This window comes from Calypte anna, chromosome 3, assembly GCF_003957555.1.
Source record: "Calypte anna isolate BGI_N300 chromosome 3, bCalAnn1_v1.p, whole genome shotgun sequence".
Classification (NCBI taxonomy): Eukaryota; Metazoa; Chordata; class Aves; order Apodiformes; family Trochilidae; genus Calypte; species Calypte anna.
Genome location: NC_044246.1, coordinates 102,637,549 through 102,662,729, shown reverse-complemented (window position 1 = coordinate 102,662,729; position 25,181 = coordinate 102,637,549). Strand labels below are relative to the sequence as shown.

Sequence of the window (25,181 nt, the reverse complement as noted above, 5' to 3'; positions counted from 1 at the left end):
GATCTGAAAACTGTCTCATGCATAAAAGCTGCCCTTTAACTTGTACCTTTTACTTAAAATTTTACCCTGTTTTGAGGCTGCACTGGTCATAGAATCACTATTCTAATCTCTAATTCAGAATTTCCAAGGTGACTTCTATGTTCAAGTACACAACAGATTCACATTTCTGTATTTCATGAAGGCACTGGTATTTAATATACATAAAGGAGTGCAAAAAAACATGATCAGTACCACAAAGTAATCTCTGGTTATCACTGAGACAGGTGAGTTTTCTCACATACAGCAAATCTGTGTTTCTCTTTCAAGTGGACCTTGAGGGGAAGCCTGAAGTGAGATAGTACAAGTAGGTGCCTTGTGAATACTGAGAGTTGGATTGGCTCCTTCCTTATTTGCAAAAAGAAAATGACACCCCACCCCCTTCCGACCTCCTAAAAATTTCAGAAGGGAAAAGGGAGAGGAGAGAGAGAGGATAGTCCAAAGAGGTAATGAAATGCACTCCATCATTATCCTTGAGGAATAGCACCTCCATCTAAAAGCCCACCTTGGTCAGAAATAATCAAGAAAAGTCTTGAGTGATGAGGGGTAATGAGAGGTAGGCTGAGTATCAATGTAGAAGACTACATGAACTCAAGTTCTTGGGTACCACTGCTGTTGTCACTACATGGGAACTTAGACATCAGAATACTCCCCACTATTTTAGTATATCCAACAGTAGTGAGGCGAGGCAGGTGATGGGGCCAGCAGAGCAATAGGAAACCTCTGCTACTTTTGTGCCCATTGATATGACAAAAGAACTTGTGAGCAGAATGTGCACAAAAGGGAATGATAACCCAGGCATTTTGTGCTGACTTCTGTATCTTCTCATTCTCACTGAGAAAGCCAAAAAAGTTCTTTGACATAGAATCATAGAATAGAATGGTTTGGGTTGGAAGGAACCTTAAAGATTATCTAGTTCTAGGCAGGGACACCTCCTGCTCAAAGCCCCATCCAACCTGGCCTTTAGCACTTGCCACAAGGGGCACCCAGAACTTTCCTGGGCAACCTGTTCCAGTGTCTCACCACCCTCACATTAAAGAGTTTCTTCGTAAGACAGGTGCTGCCTGATCCCCTTCAACGACCTCTTCTTTTTACTTACATTTTTACATAAATTTTTAAAAACTCATGTTTTACGATGAAACACTTCATTTGTGTGTAATGTCATGAGAATTACAGCATGGAGCAGAAGGAAGGGCAGCTGGAGATCTGTTTTATTATGAATTTTTCCTTCTGGTCACGCAGAGAAATAGTTCACATTCACATTGTGTGAGCATGCAGTAGCTCCTAATTGCATTGTTGCTCCTTTTGTGCTACTAGTAATTGGACACCTGAGAGGAAAGAGGTAGTATTGATAATTGAAGGATAATTAAATTTCTGAGGAGTTGGGCTGGCAGTGGCTGATCAGAAAGGTGGTTGAATGAGCAATGCTTGACTGGGCAAAGTAGTCGGGAATGTATCTAAATTGGAAGATGAATGGGGAGTTTGCACTTGAGAAAGGCAACTGATATCTTTATGCTGACATCTGACTAGGGTGTGACAAGGTGCCCTTTACTCTGAGAACTTGGAGATTCTTTTCTTGCAACCATTAGAAATTAATTACCACCCTGAAGATGAGATTCAGAGGAGGTTTCAGAGGGTTCAGAGAAGTGGTGGCATTAGGGTGTGGGAATCTTGTGGGCAGGGATGCATAATGCAAAGAGGGCAGCTGTTGCCAGCATCTTGAAGTTGTGTGCTAATCATTGATCAACATCAATAAAGGAGAGTTCAACAAAAGAAAGTAATGGGGTGGTGATCCTTTCTAAATAAATAAGGTTGTTTCTTATTATTTAGTTTTATCCTGTGTTGTAGAGCAGTGGACCTACCTGACCTCTAGGCACTGCTGTAATACAAATAGCAGTGTACAGGTGATGAACGATTAAATATCAAATCTTTTTCAGCTGCCAGTTGAAGCCAGGATGGAAGTGACTAAAAAGGCTATTAAGGCAGTCAAACATCTTGCTGAGAAATCAAGAAAAAAAAATTCTGAAAATATCCTGGAAGATGCTGAAAATCTATCTCTTGCTTATGAAGAAACTCTTAATCACTTGCAGCAATCTCTTGCTCATCTGGGAACACTCACTCATAGTTTTATCACTTTCTTGAAAAGAAGTGAACAGGTAATGACTACTGATCAGGTACTTGTTTTGAGTGTAATGGACTCCAGTCTTTCATATTTTTAATGTGTTTTGTAGCTTTCATTTTGTTAATCTGGTGTTAAAAAATTCTGTAGAAATAAAAATTCTGACTAATACCTTCCCGTAAATCAAGAGTAAACTGACAAATGTTCAAAAATCATCTGTTTACAGGATACTCTACAGAAGTATGGCTATTTATATGATTTGTCAAGGTCAGAGAGAGAAAAAATCCATGACCAAGCAGTAGCTATGTGTATAGATGGTCAGCCCCTTGAAATGATACAACAGTTGTTACAAGTGGCTGTTGGAGATCTAGGTCTTTCTACCAAGGATATTGTCGATTGTGCTATTAAAAAAATTGTATGTACATTAAGGTAAGTACACTTCCAGAATTAAGTCCAAAAAACCTTTCTTCTCTTTTGTGTTGTGGTTTTGTATGTTTGATTGGTTATTTTGTTGGTACGTAGGGTTGAGTTTTTGTTGGTTTCATTAATTATGATTATAAGGGGATTGTTTTGCTCAACTCTTCCAGTGGTGTCATTGTTACTGTCTCTTGCTGCTATTTGTGCCATCATGCTATAAGCAACCCACACACTGTACTAGAAGCAAGGATTAGTCTTCATCTTTTTCTGGGAGTTGTAGCCCCAGACCTCAGCAATCGTCTTTTCCCTGTCATGCCACAAACCAAATAACCACCCTGTTCATGCTGCCCCAGCAAACAGAGTTAATTTCTTACTTTAAAATTACAGAGAAAGTGCTAGGACAACAGAAAATGCAAATTAAGTATCTTCCACATAGTTTACGTGTCCACATCACATTCCTGGATAATTCTGTTGAGATATGGGAAAGACCTGGGTAGTAAAGGAAGGTGAAATAGTGTTGATGCTGATCATCTTAGTCTTGTTTGTTTAAAGTCTTCATTATCTTCAATACCATACTTTTCTAGTTGAATATGTTCGTTGTAGTCTTGCTTCCAAGTTACACTTCTAACATTTGTGAGAAGCATTCTAAACTACTGTAGTCATTTTTTCATTTCTTCACTGTTGAGTCTTGGACATGTCTTGGACAAAAGAGAAGAGTCCTGCATTCAAGTCCTGCTTGTTTGGTTAGCTGCAGGCTCTATACTTCATGTCTTATTGCTCAGAAGTTTGAGACTGAAACTGTTATTTTGTCTGGCACTTGGGAGAATGTAGCCATCTCTGGCAGTACAGAAATGTTAAATATACCTGCTTATGGATATCTGAGTATGTGGATAAAGACAAAGGAAAGAAAAGCATGCTGTTTGAAAGGTCATTTAGTGAAATAAAGGACTATTCCTTGATTTTGTTTAATGCTCAGTTCAGGCTGAGCTTGACACTCATAACACCCTCTCAAGATTTGGTAAAATGGGAGGGTGACAAGGCATTGGAACAGGCTACCCTGGGAGGCTGTGGAGTTCTCTTCTCTGGAGATATTAAAAACCTGCCTGGATACAGTCCTGTGTGATGCACTGTAGGTGATCCTGCTTTAATGGAAGAGTTGGACTAGATGATCTCTAAAGGTCCCTTCCAACTCTGAAAATTCTGTAATTTGACTGCTTTTGTAGTTGTAGTGCTTATAAAATTCTTCTTGCATATAATGTGAGACTTAAATGCATTCTGACCCATGCCTTAGTGTGATGAAATCCATGTGCCTGTCTTGTTATTCTCTGTCAGAACAACTTAACCAAAGAGCACACTCAGTCTCTATTGCTTTTGGGCTAGAGCTGACATGTGAAATTCTCAAGACAGCAAGCAGAGAATAACATTCTAGGATTTTACGTTTACATCCCTGTCAGAATGTGTGTTCCCACGATGGAAGAGAGCCTGAGGTTTGTTTTTTTCCTGTCATTGACAGAATAGCAATGAGCTCTTAATCCTTTTCTCTGTGATGCTCTTTCTCCTTCAGAGCGGCATGAAATTATTCACTTTGGCCTTTTTTTTCTGCAGTCAAGTAAAATTAATGCATCAGGGATCTTTTTGATTTGAGGAAGCTCTCTTGGATTTAATGTTGCTGAGTGCTACCTGTTGCCTCTTCCCATCTGGGTCTTTGATGGACTGAATGTTCAAAATGAAGTTTTACTGTATATGTAACGTAGTGGTTTCAGTAGAAATATTTTTTTCTTCTCTTTTTTATTTCCATGAGGGGGTGTTGTTGGGCAACATGTTTTTACATCATCCACAATTAATGAACAGATATTTCTCATTTAACTATTAACTCTCTTCTGAAGTGCTTATGTTCCAAAGAGATACATGCAACAAGTACAATAGATTACTTTACTGTTAGGTGCTGTTAGACACTGTGTAACACTTCTAAGACTTGTTTAGATAGATGCAACTTTGAGAATTTATCTTGTTCTTCGGTATACAGAAAACTTATGTGGGCAGGATTTCTGAATGCCCATAGCAGAAACAGAGGAAGATGTCTAGCATAGAAAATAATCTATGGCTCTGCCTTTTCTTCAATGTGTATGTGTATGTTACAGCTGATTTAAGTGCCACAGATGAAAAGCAGTCTGTCAAATTGTCTGCAGTCCTCCTTGGCAAAGAATTGATTTCTCTTGTCACTCAGTTCAAGAATGTTCATAGCATCCTCAGAGATGGTAGAGCTTTTACATAGCAACATAAGTAATACTGTCTTTCTTGTCTGGGTTTTTCCATTTGATGAAGAAAAATTTGGCTTTACATAATCACTGTCTTGCTGTCGCTAACTAGAATAAAAGTGTAATGCATCTGGATATAAAGCTCAGGAACTCCAGTTATTTCAACTGCAATGAGTCTCATAAATATGTACAGTATGAGAGACTTAGATAAGTTCTCTTTCTGCTCTGCTTCTTGCCAGTATTTTTCTGTGAACTGAATTATTTGGTTTTTATATGCATTGCAAGGCTGGAATGCCTGCAAGTTGATTTCAAGTTCTGGGGCAGACACCATGACCAGTAATTCCTATTCAGCACTTTACTGTAAAGAACGGGTTGCCTGTCTCTCTGGTAGAGAAAACTAGTTACAAAGATGGGAAAATTAGTTGCCTTCAGATAAAATCAGAAATTAATTTGTTTTATATGTGATGTGACTTAATGTGATCAGTAGAAATTTCATTTTTTCTTCTTTGTGGGGAAGTTAATTTCAAATCTCTGTGTATCTTGAATGGATAACTTTGGAAAATTTTGTTTACAACAGTGGTAAAGTGAACAAACATTTATCATAAAATAAAAAATAAAATACTTGAAATAATATCCTCCCTATTGTGAAGTTCATTAAGTGGATAATGTAAAGTAGCATCACACTAATTATAGTGAGCAATTAAAAGTTTTTGCTGGGCATCTTTTAAGTGTGCTGGTATTGATGTTGTTGCTAAGATTAAAATTGGATGCACCTCTGTCATACTTTCAGGTGTTACTTTGAAGTCAGACTATAACATAAATTAAAATGTTTTAAGTGAGCTCCTATTCAGTAAATGTAACATTGCAACACATTTGATGCTTTACACAGTGTGGGGTTTTTCATGCTATAGTTTTGAAAACTCTTGTTGGAAAACAATTCTTTGACAATTAACCTTCAAAGTAGCAGTTTTAAGGTTTTAACACTGAATTTGGATTTTCTACATCTGTGGTAACGTGGAATGTAATTGTAAGTTATTGTGACCATAAGTGAAACACACCTTTATGGATGTGAAAATTTATGGTAGTGTCTGTGATTGACCTGAAAGTTAAGCCATCAGTCCATCACTATTTTGAAGATACACATCCTGTCTTTCAGTTTTAAATTTACAACTTCACACACTTCCAAATGTCTTTTCCTTCCTAATATGCTTGCTGAGTATTGCAGAGGATCCTATTAGAAAGTACTGCCTTTATGAAAGATTAAGTTACTTTTTGGCTTCATTTTTCAACACTATACAATATCACAATCTCTCTCACACCTTCTCAGGAACAGACTTCTTGTTAAATATAACATACAGTTATTTGCATAATATTAGATACCAATATTGTAGTTTCAAGACCAGTATTTTCCAGCTCTGTTAACTATTTTATGTCCCTTGACTCTAACATACAAAATTCAAAGTAGAAACTTGTACGTTGGTATGTGTACAATCTTCCCAGCAGAGCATATCTGCATACTTTTTATGACAAGTATTCAGTATTTCATTGTTTACTTATGGAAACAGTTACTATAAAATAAAAATCAAGTGTCTTTTCAGTATAAAACATTCTGCAAAAAGAACAGAAATATCTTGAAAATTATGGTAGTCTGGTTAGAGTTATCCAAGGTTTGCTTTAAACCATTACTTACGATCACTCACATGATACAGACTCCATGGTGCGTGACTGTAGACTTGTGCATGGATGCGTAGCCAGGAAAGACACTTTGTCTGTAGAAGAAGTTATGGCCTCCAGTTGCAACTCCTAAACTTCTTAAATTAGGTATCCAGATCAGTGTAATATTTCATCAAGTTTTGTATTCAGCAAGCAGTGAGCAGCAAAGGCTTGGTGAAATTTTGAGTGCTTGCTTAATGACCAGTGTTTCTTTTACTGTCTCATCTCACTTGAGCAGAAGTGATAGAGTAATTTTGTAGCTGGGTTACCATAATTCATTGTATTTCTCAGGGAAACAATGGTTTCGCATTATGATTTTTTTCCCAAGCTTTTAATGATAATACAAACAATATATTATTTTCCTATTTCCCCATGTTTAAAGGATGCACAAAGAGGAAAATAAGGCTGGAGAAATAAGAAGATAGTAATTATTTTCAATGAATACCATGATTAGGTTAAAGCTTTAGATGAATTTAATTTATTCTCCATTCAAGCATTCTTTGTACTTTATTGTGCTTGAGGAACTTGATTAAATATGCATCACTTTTCTGAAGCTGAACTGAAATAAAATAAGCCTTTATCGGTATAATTAACCCAGGCTCATACCTAGGAGTTTTGAGGTAAACATTGAATCCTATTCTGTTGTTCAAAACATGCATAAAATAGCATATAATCTGTGTGGAAGACTAATCCTTCATTAATTATATTTGTTTCTGTAAGTAGCTGGTTATTTTTAATCACTAATTATTAAAAGAAGGCAACAACCTGTGGAAACTTGACATGATTTGTCTTATGAGCTGTAGTCTCTTTTTAGTTTCTTTAACTGCTAGGCAGTAAAGGCTATATTAAGCTTAAAATTGCTAACTTTCAATCTTTCTAGATTTAGTTTTAAAAATACTTTGTAATTGTAGATAACTGTAATTTTCTGCTAAGATTCACTTTTCTTCTTTCTTTCTTCCTGCTTATCAGAGTATTACCTGTCTCCGTATGACAAACTCAAAGCTTTCTGCAAATGCTCATACATCTACTTTACTTGACAAGTGGCTTCACACGTGTGTTGTCTAAAACAGTGGTTTTCAGAAAAGCCCATTAAATTTGGGGTGTATGTTTCTTTTGACCTGAGTTTTTTGAGGTGCTCAGAGCCTGGTTATGATAGGAACTAAAGAATTAAATTTCTAATTAGAGAGGTGAAGCGTGTTTGAAGAGCAAGTTCTAGGACTTTTCGTGACCTATTCAGAACCCTCATCTCCACAACTGAAGTTACTTAAAATCTATAGTTTGCTGGTCATACTTCTTTCATGTGAAAGTTGCTTGTCTCCACTAAAAATCATCTAGGGTAAGGAAAGCTAAGATTTCAATATATGTACTTCATGTCCTATTATTTTATGTTTCAGTCATCATTCTCTTCTTGGTCTACAAGTTTTATAAGTGTTACAGATTTCTTTGGATATGCCATATTAATACTCTGTGTTGGTGTCTTTTTAAATGCAGACTTAATTAAAAAAGTACAAAAAGCATAGTAATACAGGAAAATTTAAGTCTGGCCGGTAAAAGGAACATAAATGAAGTGGGGCTTATATCTGCCTTCACTCTGGAAACATATCTTAAATTTTATTAGCTTTTTTTTTTTTAATAAATTTAAAACCATAATATATGTATATGCTTGCATAAATTGATTACTTTAACACTGCTGCTCTTTCTACCATTTCCACACTTCTTTTTTCTGTGAATAATATACTGTATTTTTCCCCACAAGATGGAAAATATTGATTTGCTTCATGGTGAAAATAGATTTTATCTTTTGGACAGTCATTATCTCAGTTTGTGACTTTAAAATCCTGGATATTTTTTTACTACAAAGTATTATTTGATTGTTTCCCAATAAGCTGAAAATGTTAAGGAAAATACCTAGATTTAAACTTCACTCTTCTAAAATTTACTTAGCTGCCATATGTTAGAATTGATATTAACAATAGCATTTCTGTCATATCCATATGTAACAGTATTTTTTGAGAAAAAGGGGTGTTATAAGCATTCTGCTACTTCGATCTTATGTTTGCAATATAAAATGCCTTAATAATAGTTTACAAATTCTGTGTATGCTGAGCTATTAAACTCTTCTGTGTGCTGTTCATTTCTTTTATTTTTTTAATGCATTTAAAATGCATAAAATAAGCCAAGATTACAGCATGCAACAAATTATTTTACGTATGTTCTGAATGGAGTCACCATGGTGTTTTTAAATGTAGTGCTGTTCATTAAAGTGCTGGGCACTTAATAAAATGGAAATAAAAAAAGACGATAGTTATGAATACAGGAAGACATTAAAGATTGTAAAAATTTCACATCACCGCTACAGTGTATTTTGGCTATATATAGAACACTCAGGGTATTCTGGATGTGTTCATTTTTATTAGGAGCTCACCTAGGAAGAGGCTGACATTTTTAGTAGCAGAAGGTGTTTGTAGAAACACGATACAGAATATGTGCAAAACTGCTTGTGTTTTGTTTGGGTTTTTTTATAGTTTATCCAGGCATCGTTGCCTTTACAGTGGTTTTCATGAAGAGACCCTATTGTTTATTGGAGTACCAGTGGAAAATCCCTCCCTCTTTCAGCACCGAGTCACATCTTAAGTTGGTTTTGCTGAAAATCCTAACAGAAAATGTTAACATTCATTGCATTAGGAATGAAGCTGCTTTTTTCCTACCAGTGTGATTTTTTTTTTTTTATAGCAATATTTACTACCTTTTGATCTGTGGAAGAGCATTATTGTGTAAACAGAATGTCTGATGGGCACATTCACATTTTTCTATTCCTGCACATGCATAGCAGATCTCCTTTGATTGGGGCCTTAATCCCCCCCTTTTCTTCATGCTGTTAATGACCATGTGTTCCCTCCTTTTTAGTTTTGTTGGTTCTGGTAAACAACAACCTTTGATCCAAATGAAAATTAATCTCAGAGGGGGTGGGAAAAGAAATCTGCTGAATCAGTAGGTAGGATTCTTTTGATTCAGATTACAGTCAAGTTTGTTTAACCCAGAAGAGATACTGCAAGATGATGCTGGGAAAGAAAAGGTGGAGTCATTTATGTGTAACATCCATTTAATTGATACTGATCTCTTCATGGTAATGAGATTACATGTGGGCTTCTTGCTGACTAATCTGTGTTGGAATTGCTAGAATTCTACCTATTCTTTTTCTGCTGTGTTTCACTTTAGTACTGTAACATTTCTCTTTCTCACTTTTTCCTTGTTGCTCCTTGTCTTACTTTGACATTAAAATAAAGCTACTAGCTAAGCAGGGAAAGTGAAGGATAGCCATATTATTGCACTATTAATGTAATCCTAGAGATAGAATTAAGAATTAGATACGACATTAAGGACCACGTTTATTGTAATTTTTCATCTTCCCTTAACAGTGGCAGTGGTGGCTCATCGGCATCAGTGAAAGATCCACTTGTAGTCCTTGAAGGCATCGTTTCTGCAGTGCAAGCCAGTGTTGAGAAAGGGTAAGAACTTACTGTATGGTGTATTTGGTTGAGACTTTGAAAGATATTTCTCAAGGAAGCATTAAAAGTACAATACTGAATATGGATGATTTTTCTTCACAGATATATAAAATGTGTTTGCACTTGATTTTCTAATACTTTCTTCTGGACCAGGCTATCATTTATCTGGTTCAAAATCTGAGCCTTGACATAAGCCATTAAAATGATCCTTTGGAAGAAAGCAAGTCACTGAACTGAAAATTTAGAAAACAGTGTATTATAGTGACTTGAGAAAATGTTTTTTCTGTTGTGACTACTGCAGACTGTATATTTCCCAGGAGTAAGTCACTGCTTTTGTTTCCATTTAGTAAATAAATTAAAAATAAGTACAGACTTTCAACTATCTGAATTCAGATATCTAAATTTTGTCACTGTGTATATTCAGAAACAATTTTACAAATGCAATATAATGCCTCACCCTATTTTTTCTTTTTTGGCAATGTCCTAATTTTAGGTTGCATTATGGTCTGTATTTCTCAGTGACATTTTCCTTTGCATTTCTACTAAAGAAAAGCCAAACCAAAACAGCTTTATTTCCAGATTTAAAAACTAAGAACTCATGTATGAAAATATTAATAAAACTTTATACTCTCTGGTAGACAATAATAGTGGCTTCTCCACTGACATTTGATTAGTTAAATGCTGGATACCAGAATAGGCTGAATTAATGTCATAATCTACAGTAAATCTCTTTTACAATATTATCAGGTAGAATGGGAAAGTTGGTACTATTATATTCTGAGATGCACTTTGTGCAGTCTATTATTTATATACTTCTTTGACATTTAAATGCTGAAACAATAAGCTGGAGTGAAAATTATTGTGATTACAAAGGAGATTGTTTACATTGATTTTAATACTTGCTCTCATTTAGCTCCTTAGACTTAGTTGCTCAATTTACGAAATATAAATATTTGCCTCTGGAAAACATATATTTATAACATCAAGTGTGAGCTGTACAAGTCTTGAAATATTCCAGCAGGTACTCTAAATTCCAGAATTTTAAAATTACAGTTTGAATTCCACCTTGTTGACAGACATGTCTAATTTAGCTGAAATTCTAAGCTACATCATTCATACAATATAAATCCTAACTAAAATTTTATTTTTTTTAATATGAAGAACTGAGCTGTCAATATTTATTACTTCAGAGATGCAAGACAAGTTAACTTAGTATTTTTTAACCTATATGTCTTGTTAGGATAAATAAGAAAACATTAGTTATAAATCAAACTCCACCTGGAACCTGTTTTGCTTTTTCATTTTTGGGGGGAGGAATGGGGTGGGTTTTTTTTTTCTAGCTGGTTGGTTTAGTTTGTGGTCATCTGTAAACTGTAAACACTTTCACACAGAATGTATTCAATATAATACGAATTTTTAAAATCAAATTATTTAATAGGCTTTTCTAATTAATGAGTAAGGAAAACTCAAAACCTTAGGTATTGTAACATTTCAGATTTTTTCTTACAAGGGATTATGGGTATTCTGTAACATTATCATACCAGAGCATACAATAATCAAGCTTGCTAAAGATGGTACAGAAAAAAAAGTTATTAGAGCTGCAGTCAGGAGAAAGTAAGCTGTGTATGTGGAGTGTAAGGAAAGAAAGGAAATATATATGAAAATATATATAAACATCAGTTATAAAAATGTTATAATTGAAATTCAACCAGTCATGCTGGTTTTCCATAACATCAGTTAGGATGGAAGTACAGGCTTCAGTCATGACCAGCATCATAAAAAGGCTTTGGATTTTCAGGTGCTGAAATCCAGCACCATTAAAATACAACTGGAAGTCCAGGTTTATGTGGGGCAATATGTAACTGTATGTAAGAGTGCTTACACCACTTAGCTTTAGGTGCCTCATATCCAACAGGTTTCTCTGCAGTCTCACAGAGGTGAGCTCTTCCATTTCCAATGTGACATGGTTGTTATGTGTTGATTGTACTTCTTAACAGCTTTGAAACTACACGTAGTACTTGAATTAGAATTACCAAAGACCTTTTAACACAGTATTGTTCAATTTCAGGGAGAATGTAGTTTCTTCAGATGACCTTCTGGAGTGGTTGAGACCTTTCTGTGGTGATGACTCCTTAGCAGTGAAGCCTCGCATCAGAGTGTTGCAAATTCTGGAGCAAGCCTTCCATCTCAGTGAAGAGGATAGCAAGTTACTTGTGTACTTCAGGACACAAGCTGTTCTCAGAGCTTGCTGGCCTGAGACAAAGGTATTAATATTAATTACTGTAAATGATAGCATAAGATTTATTTTATACAGGGATCATATAATGAAATGCTATTTTGCACTATCTGGTTGCAATAATCCTACCTTCCTTTTGGATCAGGTTTCTAATTCCTTATGATTCTTTGAAAAACAAAGTCATGTAAAGTGAACAGCCTCCTCCTCAGCTTTTGTTTGGGATCACGAATACATAGTAGAGATTTGGATTAAATGCTAATGATTTCCTCCTTGACAAGCATTGACTTTGAAGGTTTTGTATATTTTTCTTCTCAAATGGGAAAACTGAACTGATAGGGAATGCTTTTGATTGTAGTTCATGTGCTGTTTTCTCTTGAGTAAGAATTTTAAATCTTTTTCCGTATAAAGTTGGGGGATGGCTGGTGGAAAAAGGTAAAATCATCACTGGAAGAAGTTACTCTTAACTATATTGGTTTCCAACTAATATTTTTACTGCTTTATTTCATGACTCATTTTGGTGAAGTGCTTAATCATAGAATCATTAAGGTTGGAAAAAGCATCTAAGATCAAGTCCAACCATCAATGAACCTGTTTTTAGAGGTTCTGTGTTTCTAATTACAATGAAAATATACTAAAGGCTTATCAGGAAGAAGTAGTCTTGTCTTTGAATCTTGTACCATTTTGTAATAAGACAAGTATCACTTGCTGCATGTAGAATTGATGAGAAACAAAATTACATTTCATCCATTGTCTGAATTCCTTCCCCCTGTGCCAAGACCTTATGAAGAAAATGTAATATTTCTAATATTTCCTAAAAAAATAATGCAAAAGCCATTTTATATTCATATGAAACAAAAACAATATTTCAGTTTAGACTCACTGTGCTAAGATCATTCAAGGGAATAATCATAATACAAATCTTAAGAGAAAATAAAATTATCTCTTGCTTTCTTTAAATCTATATTTTCTCTCGCACTCAGAATAATAGCAGCAGTTCAGGTGTCTCTCTATGATTGGATACCTCAGTTCAGTCCTTTGTCAATATTTGTGTTGCCTTTGGCCTGCTTTCCTGTGCAAAAGCTTTTCAAGTCTGAAAGATTCAACTAGAGTATGTTTTAAGAAAAAAGTTACAGGAAGATAATAGGTTTCAGCCACTCAGCCACAGAAAAAAACCCTTTATTCTACAGAAGCCCCCTGAGACTTGTTGCCCTTGTTTGAGAAATAATATCACTTTTATTTTCTCCTTTAATCTGGTAAGTAAAAATGCATGTAACTGTACAACAACTGTACAGCCGACATCCTTTTGCTTTTGTTTTGTGATATTTTAGGTATTAATTGAAGGCATTGCATATACTGCTGGTTCACATGCATGTCACTGCCCACCAGGACCCCCAAGGCCCTCTCAGCAAAGCATCTCCCAACCTGCTGTCCCCGCCTGTGCTGTCCAGAGTGCAGCGAGGCTGTTAAACCTCAGATGGTTCTTGTTGGTCCGGTCCTCCAGTCTGTTTAGATGTCTCTGTATAACCTGTTAATAATTTGTTTCCCGGAGTGATAGACTTTTAGAATATTTCTAATTTTGAGCCAATTATAAGATTCTTGTTGGAACATATTTAAAAATTATTCTAATTTTCATCTCAGTTCAAGCTAAATGTGATAGATGAGAACCCTTTGTTTTCAATTTTGTTTTGCTTTGTTTTTCATATTTGGTGCTTGGTAACTAATGTGTCATTTAAGCAGAAGGGACACATTGCTTTGTCTGCTAGGTACTGGTCATTGAAATTCAGAGCTCTTCACAAATGTCCAAGAAAACAAATGAGTGATCCACTACTTAGACTATTGTTTCTTCTTTTTCTCTTTTAGTCAGCTAATGCCAAATGATAGTCTACAGGTTGATATTGGGAAAAGCAAGTGATGACCTTATTGGATGATAAAGCTTGCTTATTTTGTGTATTAGCAAGGAGGAGAAATAGCATAATAAAGTAATGCATTGAAAATGGTACATTTCACAATCCTTCATGGTACGTTAGTGGAACAAGAACACTGAGGAATTCAGTAGTTACATGGCTGCTAAAAAGCAAAGATAGAAAACTATATGAGCTTGTGGAAAAGAATTAATTAATCAAGTTTCTCATGCAAGTTAATGCTTCAGGTGCAAAGACCTTCAAAAGCAAGCCTGTTCTACAGAAAGGGAATGTTGAAACACAATTTAAAAGTTTTGTCGGGTTGTGGGGTAGTCTTGGGTGAAGCAAGGTCAAAAAGTAGACCTGAGGAATTAAGTCTTTCAAACATACTCAGACTGCTCTGTTGGTCTGTCTGGCTTGTCTGAGGGTATCAATTTCTCTAGCATCACTACACCCTTATTATTGTGGTCATCCTTTCTCATTTTTAATTTTTTTTCTAAAGGCGCGTGTGTGAATTAAATGATATTTTTAGATGGTAGAAGAGTGTGTTTAAACACTGTTGCTTTGTTGTTGTTTTTTTAAATAAACCTTAAATTGCAAATATTTTTTTAAATGTACTTAAAATCTTACTTCTAGATTGGTTTACCCTTGCTTAATATTTCTTGCATACTTTTAGGGGATTGCTCTTTTTCTTTAGCATTTCTTATTACAAGAAGGAATGCAGATATTGTAAAGGATGAATGTGGATTTCTATTGAGTAAAGATAAGTCTAATGATATTGCAGTGTTCAATTTCCAGAAAATGTGTGAAAGCCACCCTCAGTGTGTATACTAATCCTCTTAATCAGACTTTGCATACATCAAGGAGGGACTTAAATATTTAATTATGCTCTAGGTGCTGTAAGTAGTGGTCGCACAAATCAATGTGCTGCTGGGAAACAGGCCAGCCCTTACAAAATTAAAAATGTACTTTATGCAAGCAGCTACCTATCAAACAGTCAGAAACGCGGCCATTTCCATTTCTCTAATGATTAGTTAACAAAATTAAAAATTCAGGGGTCCTCATTTTTCAAAGGCTTGAGAGTCTTTAATTCACATTCCAGTAGCATCACACACTACTGGAGGGGGGAGGCATGGCGTTGTTTTAATCCCCTTGATGAATTTTATCTGAGCTTTTCAGGTTCTGTAATTTTCTAGTTAACTGGTGCATGAAAAATATGGGTCAAAATACTGGCTTTTTTATATATAAAAAAATATTGGAAGGAGGCAGAAAAATGTGGTTTAGAATGTTCATTTCAAATTTTAACTTTATCCATGTAAGATGGGAAAACAATTTGTTCTCATACAATGTAAAAAAGTTCGTATGTAATGACTCACAGCACTGTGTAACATATGTAAGGTATCAACTAACAGGTTATGTACATGTTCATAGTTGTTCAGTTCAGTGACCAGTTACAAGGCATAAGAGTCAAGGTTTTTGACCCCAAGACATTGCAGAGGCTCTAACATAGTTTCTGTAGGTAAACCAAGAGTTAGTTTAAGGTAAGAAGTTAATAATTGTAAAGCTTGTATAAGACACACTGGATTGTTTTACTCATGCATATGCAAAATGTAATTACTATTTGCATGCTACTTAAATGCAAATAGCTTTGTCATTTAGAGAAGGTAATCTTATTTAGCCTTTCCCCTCATATGGTTTTATTATGTTTTTTTCATGGTCTTGGGGTATACAGAGATGCTGTGAGCTACTAATTTTTTAAAATTGGAAGGGATACCTAATATGACGTTAAAATTGTAACTGTAGGCACCTTTCTTATTTTATCTGGTTCTTTTCCCCTGAAGCTTAGCTTTGCAGAATTCATTAGAATCATAGAATAGTTTGAGTTAGAAGGGACCTTAAAGATCATCTACTTCCAAACCACCTACATGCTAGGGACACCTGCTCAAAGACCCATTCGACCTGGCCTTGGACACTGCCAGAGAGGGAGCAGCCTGGGCAGACTGCTTCACTGGCTCACCACCATCACAGTAAAGAATTTATTCTTATTATGTAGTCTAAATCTGCCTTCTTTCAGTTTGAAACCATTCCCCCTCATGCTATCACTAGATGTTCTTATAAAAAGTCCCTCTTGATTCTTTTTGCAGACCCCCTTCAGGGTACTGTAAGGCCTCTATGAAATCTCCTTGGAGTCTTCTCTAGGCTGGACAACTCCAACTTTTTCAGCCTGTCTTCATAAGAGAGGTGCTTCAGTCCTCTGATCATCCTCATTGTCCTCCTGTGGACTTCGTTCAACAGCTCTATCTTCTTCTTACACTGGGGCCCCCAGAACAGGACACAGAACTCCAGATGGGGTCTCATGGGAGCAGATATGGTTGGCTTTCAGGGTTGGAAATGCACATAGCTGGCTCATGCTGAGCTTCTCATCAACTAACACCCCCAAGTCATTTTCCTCAGGGCTGTTTTCAATCCATTCTCCTCCCAGTCTGTATTCTTGCTTAGGATTGCCCTGACCCAAATGCAGGACCTTATGCTTGGCCTTACCCTTCATGGTGTTTGCATGGGCCCATCTCTCAAGACCATTAAGCTTGGTCTAGATAGCATCTCCTCCCTCTGGTGTGTTGATCACACCCCACAGCTTGGTGTCATCAGCAAATTTCCTGAGGGTTCACTCAATCCCTCTGTCCATGTTGCTGACTTACTGCCAGATTAATTTGTGTTTGCGTTGTGTACCTCATGCACATTTGTCCTTCTTTCATATAGGCTATTTATTCAAGTTTTATGTTTCTCAGCAACCTTAGTAAAGTCTATATTAAGATAATGACTTTCTGAGGAATGGGGTATGGCTGTCAAGCTTCCATTGTTCTTTTGTTCCTCTTCTCCTAGAACATTAAAATTGTATCTCTGTTTACAGCATTTTTTCTTCATATATCTTTATAAAGAAAGGTCTCAATGGGAATAAGTCAATGTCCAGTGATTTTAAACTTTTCCCCATTGCCTCTACTTGTGTCAGACTTAAGGGTCAAAATAAAATATGTAAGGCACAGTGAGAGAGAGGAATTGCCAAGTCATTTTGCTGAAGTCATTTTTCAGGTGACAATGACCTGTATTTAGCTTGATCTGGCGTAGTACAAGTGAAGGAGCTGTATCAGTTTAATCTTCAATCTTTTTTTTGTGAAAAATGCTTTTATTACAGGAAAGATTTATGGTCCTATCAACTTTGAGTAAATTTGTTTTGATACTGTTTTTAATTCTATAGACATTGTTTCTCCACTAGTAATGCATAAAAAATAAGTTTAAGAAATTTAATTTAAGTTTTAATTAATATTTTAAAACACTAATTTCCATTCCTTGAAGATGCAATTTATCCATATGAGAACATGTGAAATGTATTTTCTCTGGGAACATAAATTGTAGCATGTATGATTAATTAAATACTTCAAGATGTAGATGAAATATTTTCCATTAACTAGACGAGTAAAATGGATAGGACTAAATGGAGAGAAAAGCAGTATAGCTTGAGTGAACAAGACAGTTTGGAATACAGGCCCTGGATACTTCTGTGTTCTGTGTCTAGCAGCAGTTGCATCAGAGAAGGAGAAGAGTTCTGTAGTGCATTCTTGGGGAATAATTCACTTTCTCTAACAGGTCTTCTCTAATGAAGGAATAAGTGGAGAATGGTTTAAATGTTGCATATACTGCTTTTATCTCAGTTTCTGAAAAATTAAGAGCTCATTAGTGGTGTATTCAAAGTTCTATTATGTTACAAAGAAATTGGTGGATGAACTTGATTCAGCCTTTGGTGTCTCTGCTAAATACTTGACATAGGTACAACATCATACAGCATTGGGTGCAAAGCATGCTGAAACTTTGTAGAAGGGTTATTATTGTTGCTTATCCTCATTATGTGATGTGGTGTATTGTGTTGTTCTGTGTTTAATAAGATAGTAAAATCCAGAAAATCAAAATCCCTGCTTTGTTTCACTTAATCACTTTTTTCTTATTCTGTTGTTTATTGAGTCTGAGTAAACAATTCCCATCATGTTTCCTCACTCACAGTCTTTTCTGTCTCATTCACTGTTCTTCCCTCTATCTTAAAGCCCCCTGTGATATGCAGTATATCTTATGAAAGGAGGTACTTGGAAAGGTAAATGTGATGTTAACCAGAGGTCTTTACATTTTATTCAATGAGGCTCAGGTTCATGTTTTGACTTGATGAATCTCATATAGCATATTTTGAAAGTGACAGCTTTACCATTGTTCCATTTTATTTGCCATCATATGGTGATTTACTTACCCTATACTTGTTTTTTAAAAAAAAAGTCAAATGGAAGTTTCTTTCTACAGTGTCCTTGATGAACATAAGTAGATTATTTGTGTGCAGTATCATCTGTTCAGTGCCTGCAGTCCTTCAAAAACATCTTTTAATTTATATAAGTGAGTTCTTCAGTGATTTCTAATCAGAACTATTGTTAAAAGCCTTTTGAAAATTTAAGTAAGTTGTAAAACTCTTTATTTTGTTACAAAATACTAATTTAAGATAGTATTAATAAATGTGATGTTCGGTTGATGCTATACTTTTTTTTTTTTTTCTTACATTATTCCATCAACCATCTTGCTAGCTGACACTTTTTATTTAGAGGTCTGTAAACTCTGTCATCTGAAGAACTCCTCTCAGTTATTCTTAAAATAGTTCTTATTTCAAAGTAATTTCTGATTGTTTATATTGCTTGAGAGTTTTTTCCCACATTGTTCCTATTATTATATAGAGACTCAGCTATGATGACTGTTACTGTTTCAGTTTTTACAATTTGAATAGTTTTGTGGTATCCATCCACTTGTTACTATAAGTGCTCCTGGTCTAGGTGATAAATATGGCTAAACAATGAAGGAATTTTGTATTAAATAACTGAGTCTTTTATTGAAAATAATAGCACTGAAATATTATTTAAAATATTATTTGAAATTGAAGCCAGCATTAATGGCCTCTTGTTCCTTAAAGTGTCTCAGTTTACTGTGGGTTTTTCTGTCTAGAAATGTTTGTTTTTTTTATTTTTGTCAGTTTACTCTACTGCGGGATGGCATTTTGGAAAAATTAATTTTGACAATTTTTCATTTACATGAAAACAGCTTTTTAAAACTTTCCCCATTGTTAGCAAGAATTGCAGACTTTGATTGTCAAAGACAGTAGTTATACAGACAGTCAAATACTGGGAGCTCTTGCATGCACTGCTTCTGCCTGTTGGCAGCAATGATCAGGAAAGGTAAATTGAAGAGCTGCTTTCCTAAGGCATGGACAGAAATGACTGACACTAATTTAACAGCTTAAAGTAATATTTGAGGATTAAAATCTTACGATTTCTAAGATGCATCTTTCAACTTTCCTTTCTGTTCTCAGTGTATCCTATCTATGTTATACATAGATTATGAAATATGAAACAGTGCTCAGTAGCTGTCACATACAAGTAAAATGAATTAAATGTTTTTTAAGTCACTTATGGTCCACAGATGTTACCTTTATCCATGATGTAAATAGGTTGAAGTTTCTATATATTAACTGGCATCTAGTTAATATACAGCGTAAATTACGTGTGTGTGAATTCTTTCTTTCAGTTCTAGCTACCTAGATCTGGAAATCTTTAAGTTGCATAATTTTTTCTTGATTTGCTCTTCCTTCTTTATCTATGTAGAGTGTTAAGAGATTTTCTCTGTGCTGAAATGTATTTGCAGATCAGGATGTGGTCTTCTGCAGAATACAAATGATGGATTTTAATTTCTGCACGAGTTAAACATTTTTATGCATTAGGCAACACATTTATGTTTATTGGATCTGTATGCAGATCTTAATGTTAGTGAGCTGCATATCAAACAGATAAGAAGTTAAACAATACTTAAAACAGTTCAGAAGAAAAAAGTTCCTAGGTATTTCTACAATACAGGCAATTTACCATGTAGCTAAGTCCTTGTTTAATTCATCACCAGTAGGCTTCTGGTTGAACTGGTTTAATCTTGAATCCCATAACTTGCTTATCCTACTCACTGGCCTCAGTTTAAGCAAGATTCGAGCTGTGAGATGATGCCCATACCTTTAGTATCTGTGTGCTGCAGGCTTTCATACATGGTCAGGGATCTCTGCCTTCCAGGGTATGTTTCATGAAAGAGGTGATTAGTTCCCTGGTTTTTAACTTCTTCTGCCTGGCCATGTTTCAGGTTTCCTCCTACATTGCCTTCAGTCAGATATTTCAAGCAGTCCATGCCCAGGCCTGCAGCTCTGTTCTCATGGCTACTCTTGACTTGTTTCACATGTACTCTTGCCAATATATATACACAGGCAGACAGGCAGGCTGAATATCATCTATCTTGATTGTCCCAAGCCTTTTACTGCTTTCCCCAGCCTGATTCTGTTACGAGGGATTTCCCTCTCAGTTACAACTTAAAAGTTGCTGGCAGTGTGTTACGGAGTACAGCACTTGTAGTTTTGTCTTTAAAAAGGGATATCCCTGCTGCTCTGGCATGAGAAGGTCCTGAATAGGATGTTTCAGTGTGTGCTTGTGGTTTTGCTATTTAACATGTATATAAAATGCAGGGTCGGTAGCTAGTCAGTTTCAGGAACAGTTGTACACTTTAGCAGTTTGGGTTTTTTTGGTGATTTTTTTATATTGTATTAATATTTTAATTAACATTTAAATATCTGTTTAAGTTACTTTGTAAGTAAATCTCTCTGCCTTGAATACAGAGAGTTGGTTTCAAACAGTGATATAGATTCTCTCAATAAACAAGCAATTATAACAAAGGAAAATATGTTTCTGATTTTTACATCTTGATTGGTTAGTTACAAATACTGTTTCCATAATTTTGCTGGAACATTAGTAGTGAACAAAATCTGTTGATAAAAGCCATGGCTCTGCCATGCTGACAGGGAATAAACCTGTAATTTACAGAACAGATTTCAGAGGAAGGGATGGAGGTCTGCCTGCACTGGTTTTGCTGCTCACCATTCTCATATGTAAACAGTGTGTCATTTTCTATTTTTTATCAGAGAAGGAAATTATTGGATTGGCTGGATCTTTCTGTTGGCATTTCTGTTTCTTAAGCAAGACTCTGTCTAGGTTATCAGCAACAGTGGTCACCACCAGCTTCTCCAATCATATAGTTTAAGCAATAGAGCATTTATAATTCTATCACATGCCTCTGTCCTTTAGGATTAGGAAAGCATTATATAGTGGATATCTATGCCTCAAAGACAGAATATACAGTAACATTTCACTGTTGCTCTAAATATTGATTTTAAACTAACTTAAAGAATGAGAGAATGTACTGAACTAAAAAACTGATACTATGGACTGCCACACCAAAGTTTTTCTCAATCAGGCATGTGTGATGTCCACAGCTTTATTTTACCTCACCGTTCTTCAAGTATATTGTCATATATTTTTTTATAAAATACTAGGTTTCTGAGAGGTTCAGAACAAACTGTCGAGGGGTGATATTTTGACTCCTTCGTGTGTGTGCCAAGGGTGATGTGTAGCTATAAAGCAATAACAAATCCATGGAATAAGATGATGCGTCAAAACTTTGTGCATTGAAAGCAGATAAAGCATGTGGAGTGGTTTCAACATGTTGGGCATCTAATAGGATCTAATCTGTGAAGGGAAAATCTTCTATAAATCTTTAAATCTGTAAATCTTTGACAGTTTTTATCATCAGACAGGACAGTTTTATTTGAGGAGGGTTTGTAAGTGTATTAAGGTTGGTTTTTTTCCAGCACTGGATATAAAAAACAGGCCTTCAAAATTTGCTCACGATGTCTGAAGTCAGATAAAAGGTTTTTTTGTGCTCAGATTATGTACTGTTGAAGAGATTACAGGTGCCTCAGCCAACTGCCAGATTCCTCTTATCATGTGTATTTTAGCAGTAAAGCACATTTTTTTATATAAAACCAAATGTTTTACAAAAACTTCGGGGAATCTTTTCTAATGTAATTTCCTACAAACACAGCTGTGTCAGAACTGAGATATTTTTGCCAATTAGTTGATAAATAAGTGACTCCAGCAATAAATTTTTTCAGAAGTATTTTAGTTTTCATAAGATTTGAAGGTTACAGCAAGTTAACAACTGTCACTGTGATTGAATTTATGCTGTGTCAAGTTTCTGTTACTGGTAATCAGACCATGACTTCTTGAGGAGAAATAGCTGTTTTAATGGCTGAAATAAGGTAATTTAATGGGGTGTATTGTGTGACCATGCTTAAAGGCACGCAAAATTATTAAGCTTTTATAAAAAGAAAATCTGAGTTTTGTCTTCCAGCATGCTGTAGCTGCAGTCTGCACTTGCATTCAGAAATGCAGTTTAGATTTTTGGTAAATATTTTTAAAAGGTGGACTGATTTTTTCTTTATTAAGTAAAGATGATACAGTATGAGTAAGGTTTCCTTTATGGGCCATAACTGCTGCTACCTCATAAGAGGAGGAAAGATATAAGACCAAAGCACTCAGGAGGTGAACATATGGTTTAGAGGGGTTTGCACTAGGTTCAGACAGCTGCCAGCATCTACATCTAATCCAGTTTTAAGCAACGCTCAGTGCCATATATTTTGCTTTTTTAATTTCCTATGTAGTTTTAAAAGAAATATTGGCATATGCAGATGTTTGCATATTCTTGATTTTTAAACATACTTAGTCCCATGTTGATAACAAAATTGTGTATTTTAACATTTCAGCATAAAGTTTCATTTTATTTAATTTGTATTTCATTTTATTTAATTTGTATTTCATTTTATTTAATTTGTATTCCATTTTATCATCTGTCATGAGTATGATTTCTAAAACTAATTCCACTAATTGACTCTCCCATTGTGGTAAATATTTGTGCAGCCTTTTATTTTAACATGAAGCCAGCTTTGTTCCACTGCCAAAGAGAATGCATGAAACTAGGGAAAATCAAGACATAATGGGCAAATCTATTGTTGAAACAGGGAGTCTTTACTTTCCTTTTCCTTGCTTTTGTTGTTTTTTGTTTTCTTTTTCATATTCCATTGGGAGCATCTCAGTACTCTGTACTGCCTTGCTACAGGCCTCATTATTCTGTTCAGGGCCCAGAGCAATTCATGCCAGAGCTGTTGAGTATTTTTAAAAAAGATGGTTTTGGTTTTGTTAATTTTAAAAAAACAAACAAACAAACCAAAAAAGAAGCAAGGGAAACTGAGTTATAATATACCATTGCCATGGCTTGATGATGATCCTACTGCTAAAAATGCAGTGACATTGAGTCACATGAATGCATCATTGGGAATCACTACATAGAGAGTGTTCAATTAAAATAGAAATATTTAATCTTTTTGCTATGGGACTACAACAGAACAGGAACCAACCATGTAAACTTCATCTTGGCTACCTTGATTTCTGTTAAGATGAAATGTATACTTTTTAACACAGAATGTGCTCTGTTTGTGCTATGTGAGGTGGCTGCTTCCTCCTCAAGCTCTCCCTCACCCCTGGGGGGGGGGGGAGTTGTTTATACACACACCCACAAAGTTCATTTCAATGTGCTGCTTCAGGGTATTGCTTCTTGTAGTGAGGAACTATCACTTTTTTTAATTGTAACTTCTATTTCTGAACAATTATAAAGAAGGAATTAGAGACAGGGCAAGAGATCTTGTCATTCAAACTACAAAGCAGTGCAGAAGCTACTTAACAAAAGTGTCTTGATTTACTTAATTGGAGGTGGTATTACTACAATATTCAACTTAAAAAGATCTCTATTTTCTAGCTCTGTTTTTGGATTGATTGTGTGAAGGCATATACATACAAGTTAAATACAGCTGCTTCTCAGAAGGTACAATTTTAGTCGCTGTACAATCTTCTTTAAACCAGTGGGAATACTTAGCAACATGTAATGAGAGGTGTGGATGCAATCTTTGCACAATCAGCCTGTGTTTCAGGCTGTTTTCAACTTAGGAAAGTACTCAGCTTTTGAAAAAATATTCCTAATAAGTTGCCTCTGTGACTGCTGTCACACACAAACAGGCAGTCTAGGTGTTATCTGTTATATTCTCTGTTACCTGAATCTTGGCTGTTCTGTTCAAAAAAGCTATTTTAACAACCATGTTGTCACAGGAGTGAAATAATGCTTAAAACATATTGGAAGTTAAGATATGTATGTGGAATACAGGGACGACTGATGGATGCAGCAGAAGGGTAAGATTGAAGGGAAAATAGTACTTAAAAGATGGAGAGCTGGAGAGTTTAAGGTAGGATAACACTAGTAATTTTTTTGGAAAGTAATCATGCTTGTCATCTACCCATCTATACTTAGGTTTTGTCCATTTGTTTCTCTGGCATTAACCTTCCATTTTCTCTATGCTTATTACCGCAATTTTAGATCACTTTAAAGGTATGCATACTTATGTGTTGCTACTTTCTGATCTCAGCTGTTTTCACATCAATGAATGTTACTTGCATTTAAAATGCCATATAAGAAGTGCACTTTCAATAGTTTTCTTACAACTGTAAATAACTAAAACTGTTGAATGTTTATTTTTATTACTCTTAGTGGGTAATATAGGCCACCTGGAAAAAGGCCATTTTAGAAAGAAATGTTGCCATAAATTCACATCATGTCTAAGAAGAGAAAGCTAATTCTTCCAGTTTACTTTGATTGTACTAATACATGTTTTATTCTGAGCAATCTTGTTGCAAGGACCCAGCTGTCCAAAACATGACATTATGATGTTAGGTTAATGAACCTCAAGAAAAAAAATGTAAATCTGAGCCTGTAGAGATGCATTATTAAGCAGAATTGCTGGAATTCTGTTCATGTTGAATAGGGTGTCTGACCTGGTCTCGTCTACTTTCTGCTACTAGTGTCTCAATTTCTGACAGCTTGTCTCATCTGTTAATATTATATGTGCTATTTCTTGCCATTTTTAGAATTATCATTAGAGAACATTTCTTCTTTGTTTTGAAGTAATGATGTTTGTGCAAATATACTAAAATT

At 35.3% G+C, this 25,181-nt stretch overlaps 1 protein-coding gene across 1 annotated transcript in view; it reads left to right on the top strand.

Moving 5' to 3' along the window:
• NBAS (NBAS subunit of NRZ tethering complex) overlaps positions 1–25,181 on the top strand; it is a 158,697-nt gene that overhangs the window by 110,688 nt on the left and 22,828 nt on the right. Inside the window, exons 45-48 of the mRNA XM_030447262.1 lie at positions 1,974–2,192; positions 2,382–2,584; positions 9,963–10,052; positions 12,121–12,316. Of these exons, the coding sequence (XP_030303122.1) occupies positions 1,974–2,192; positions 2,382–2,584; positions 9,963–10,052; positions 12,121–12,316 (708 nt within the window). The remainder of the gene's footprint in view (positions 1–1,973; positions 2,193–2,381; positions 2,585–9,962; positions 10,053–12,120; positions 12,317–25,181) is intronic.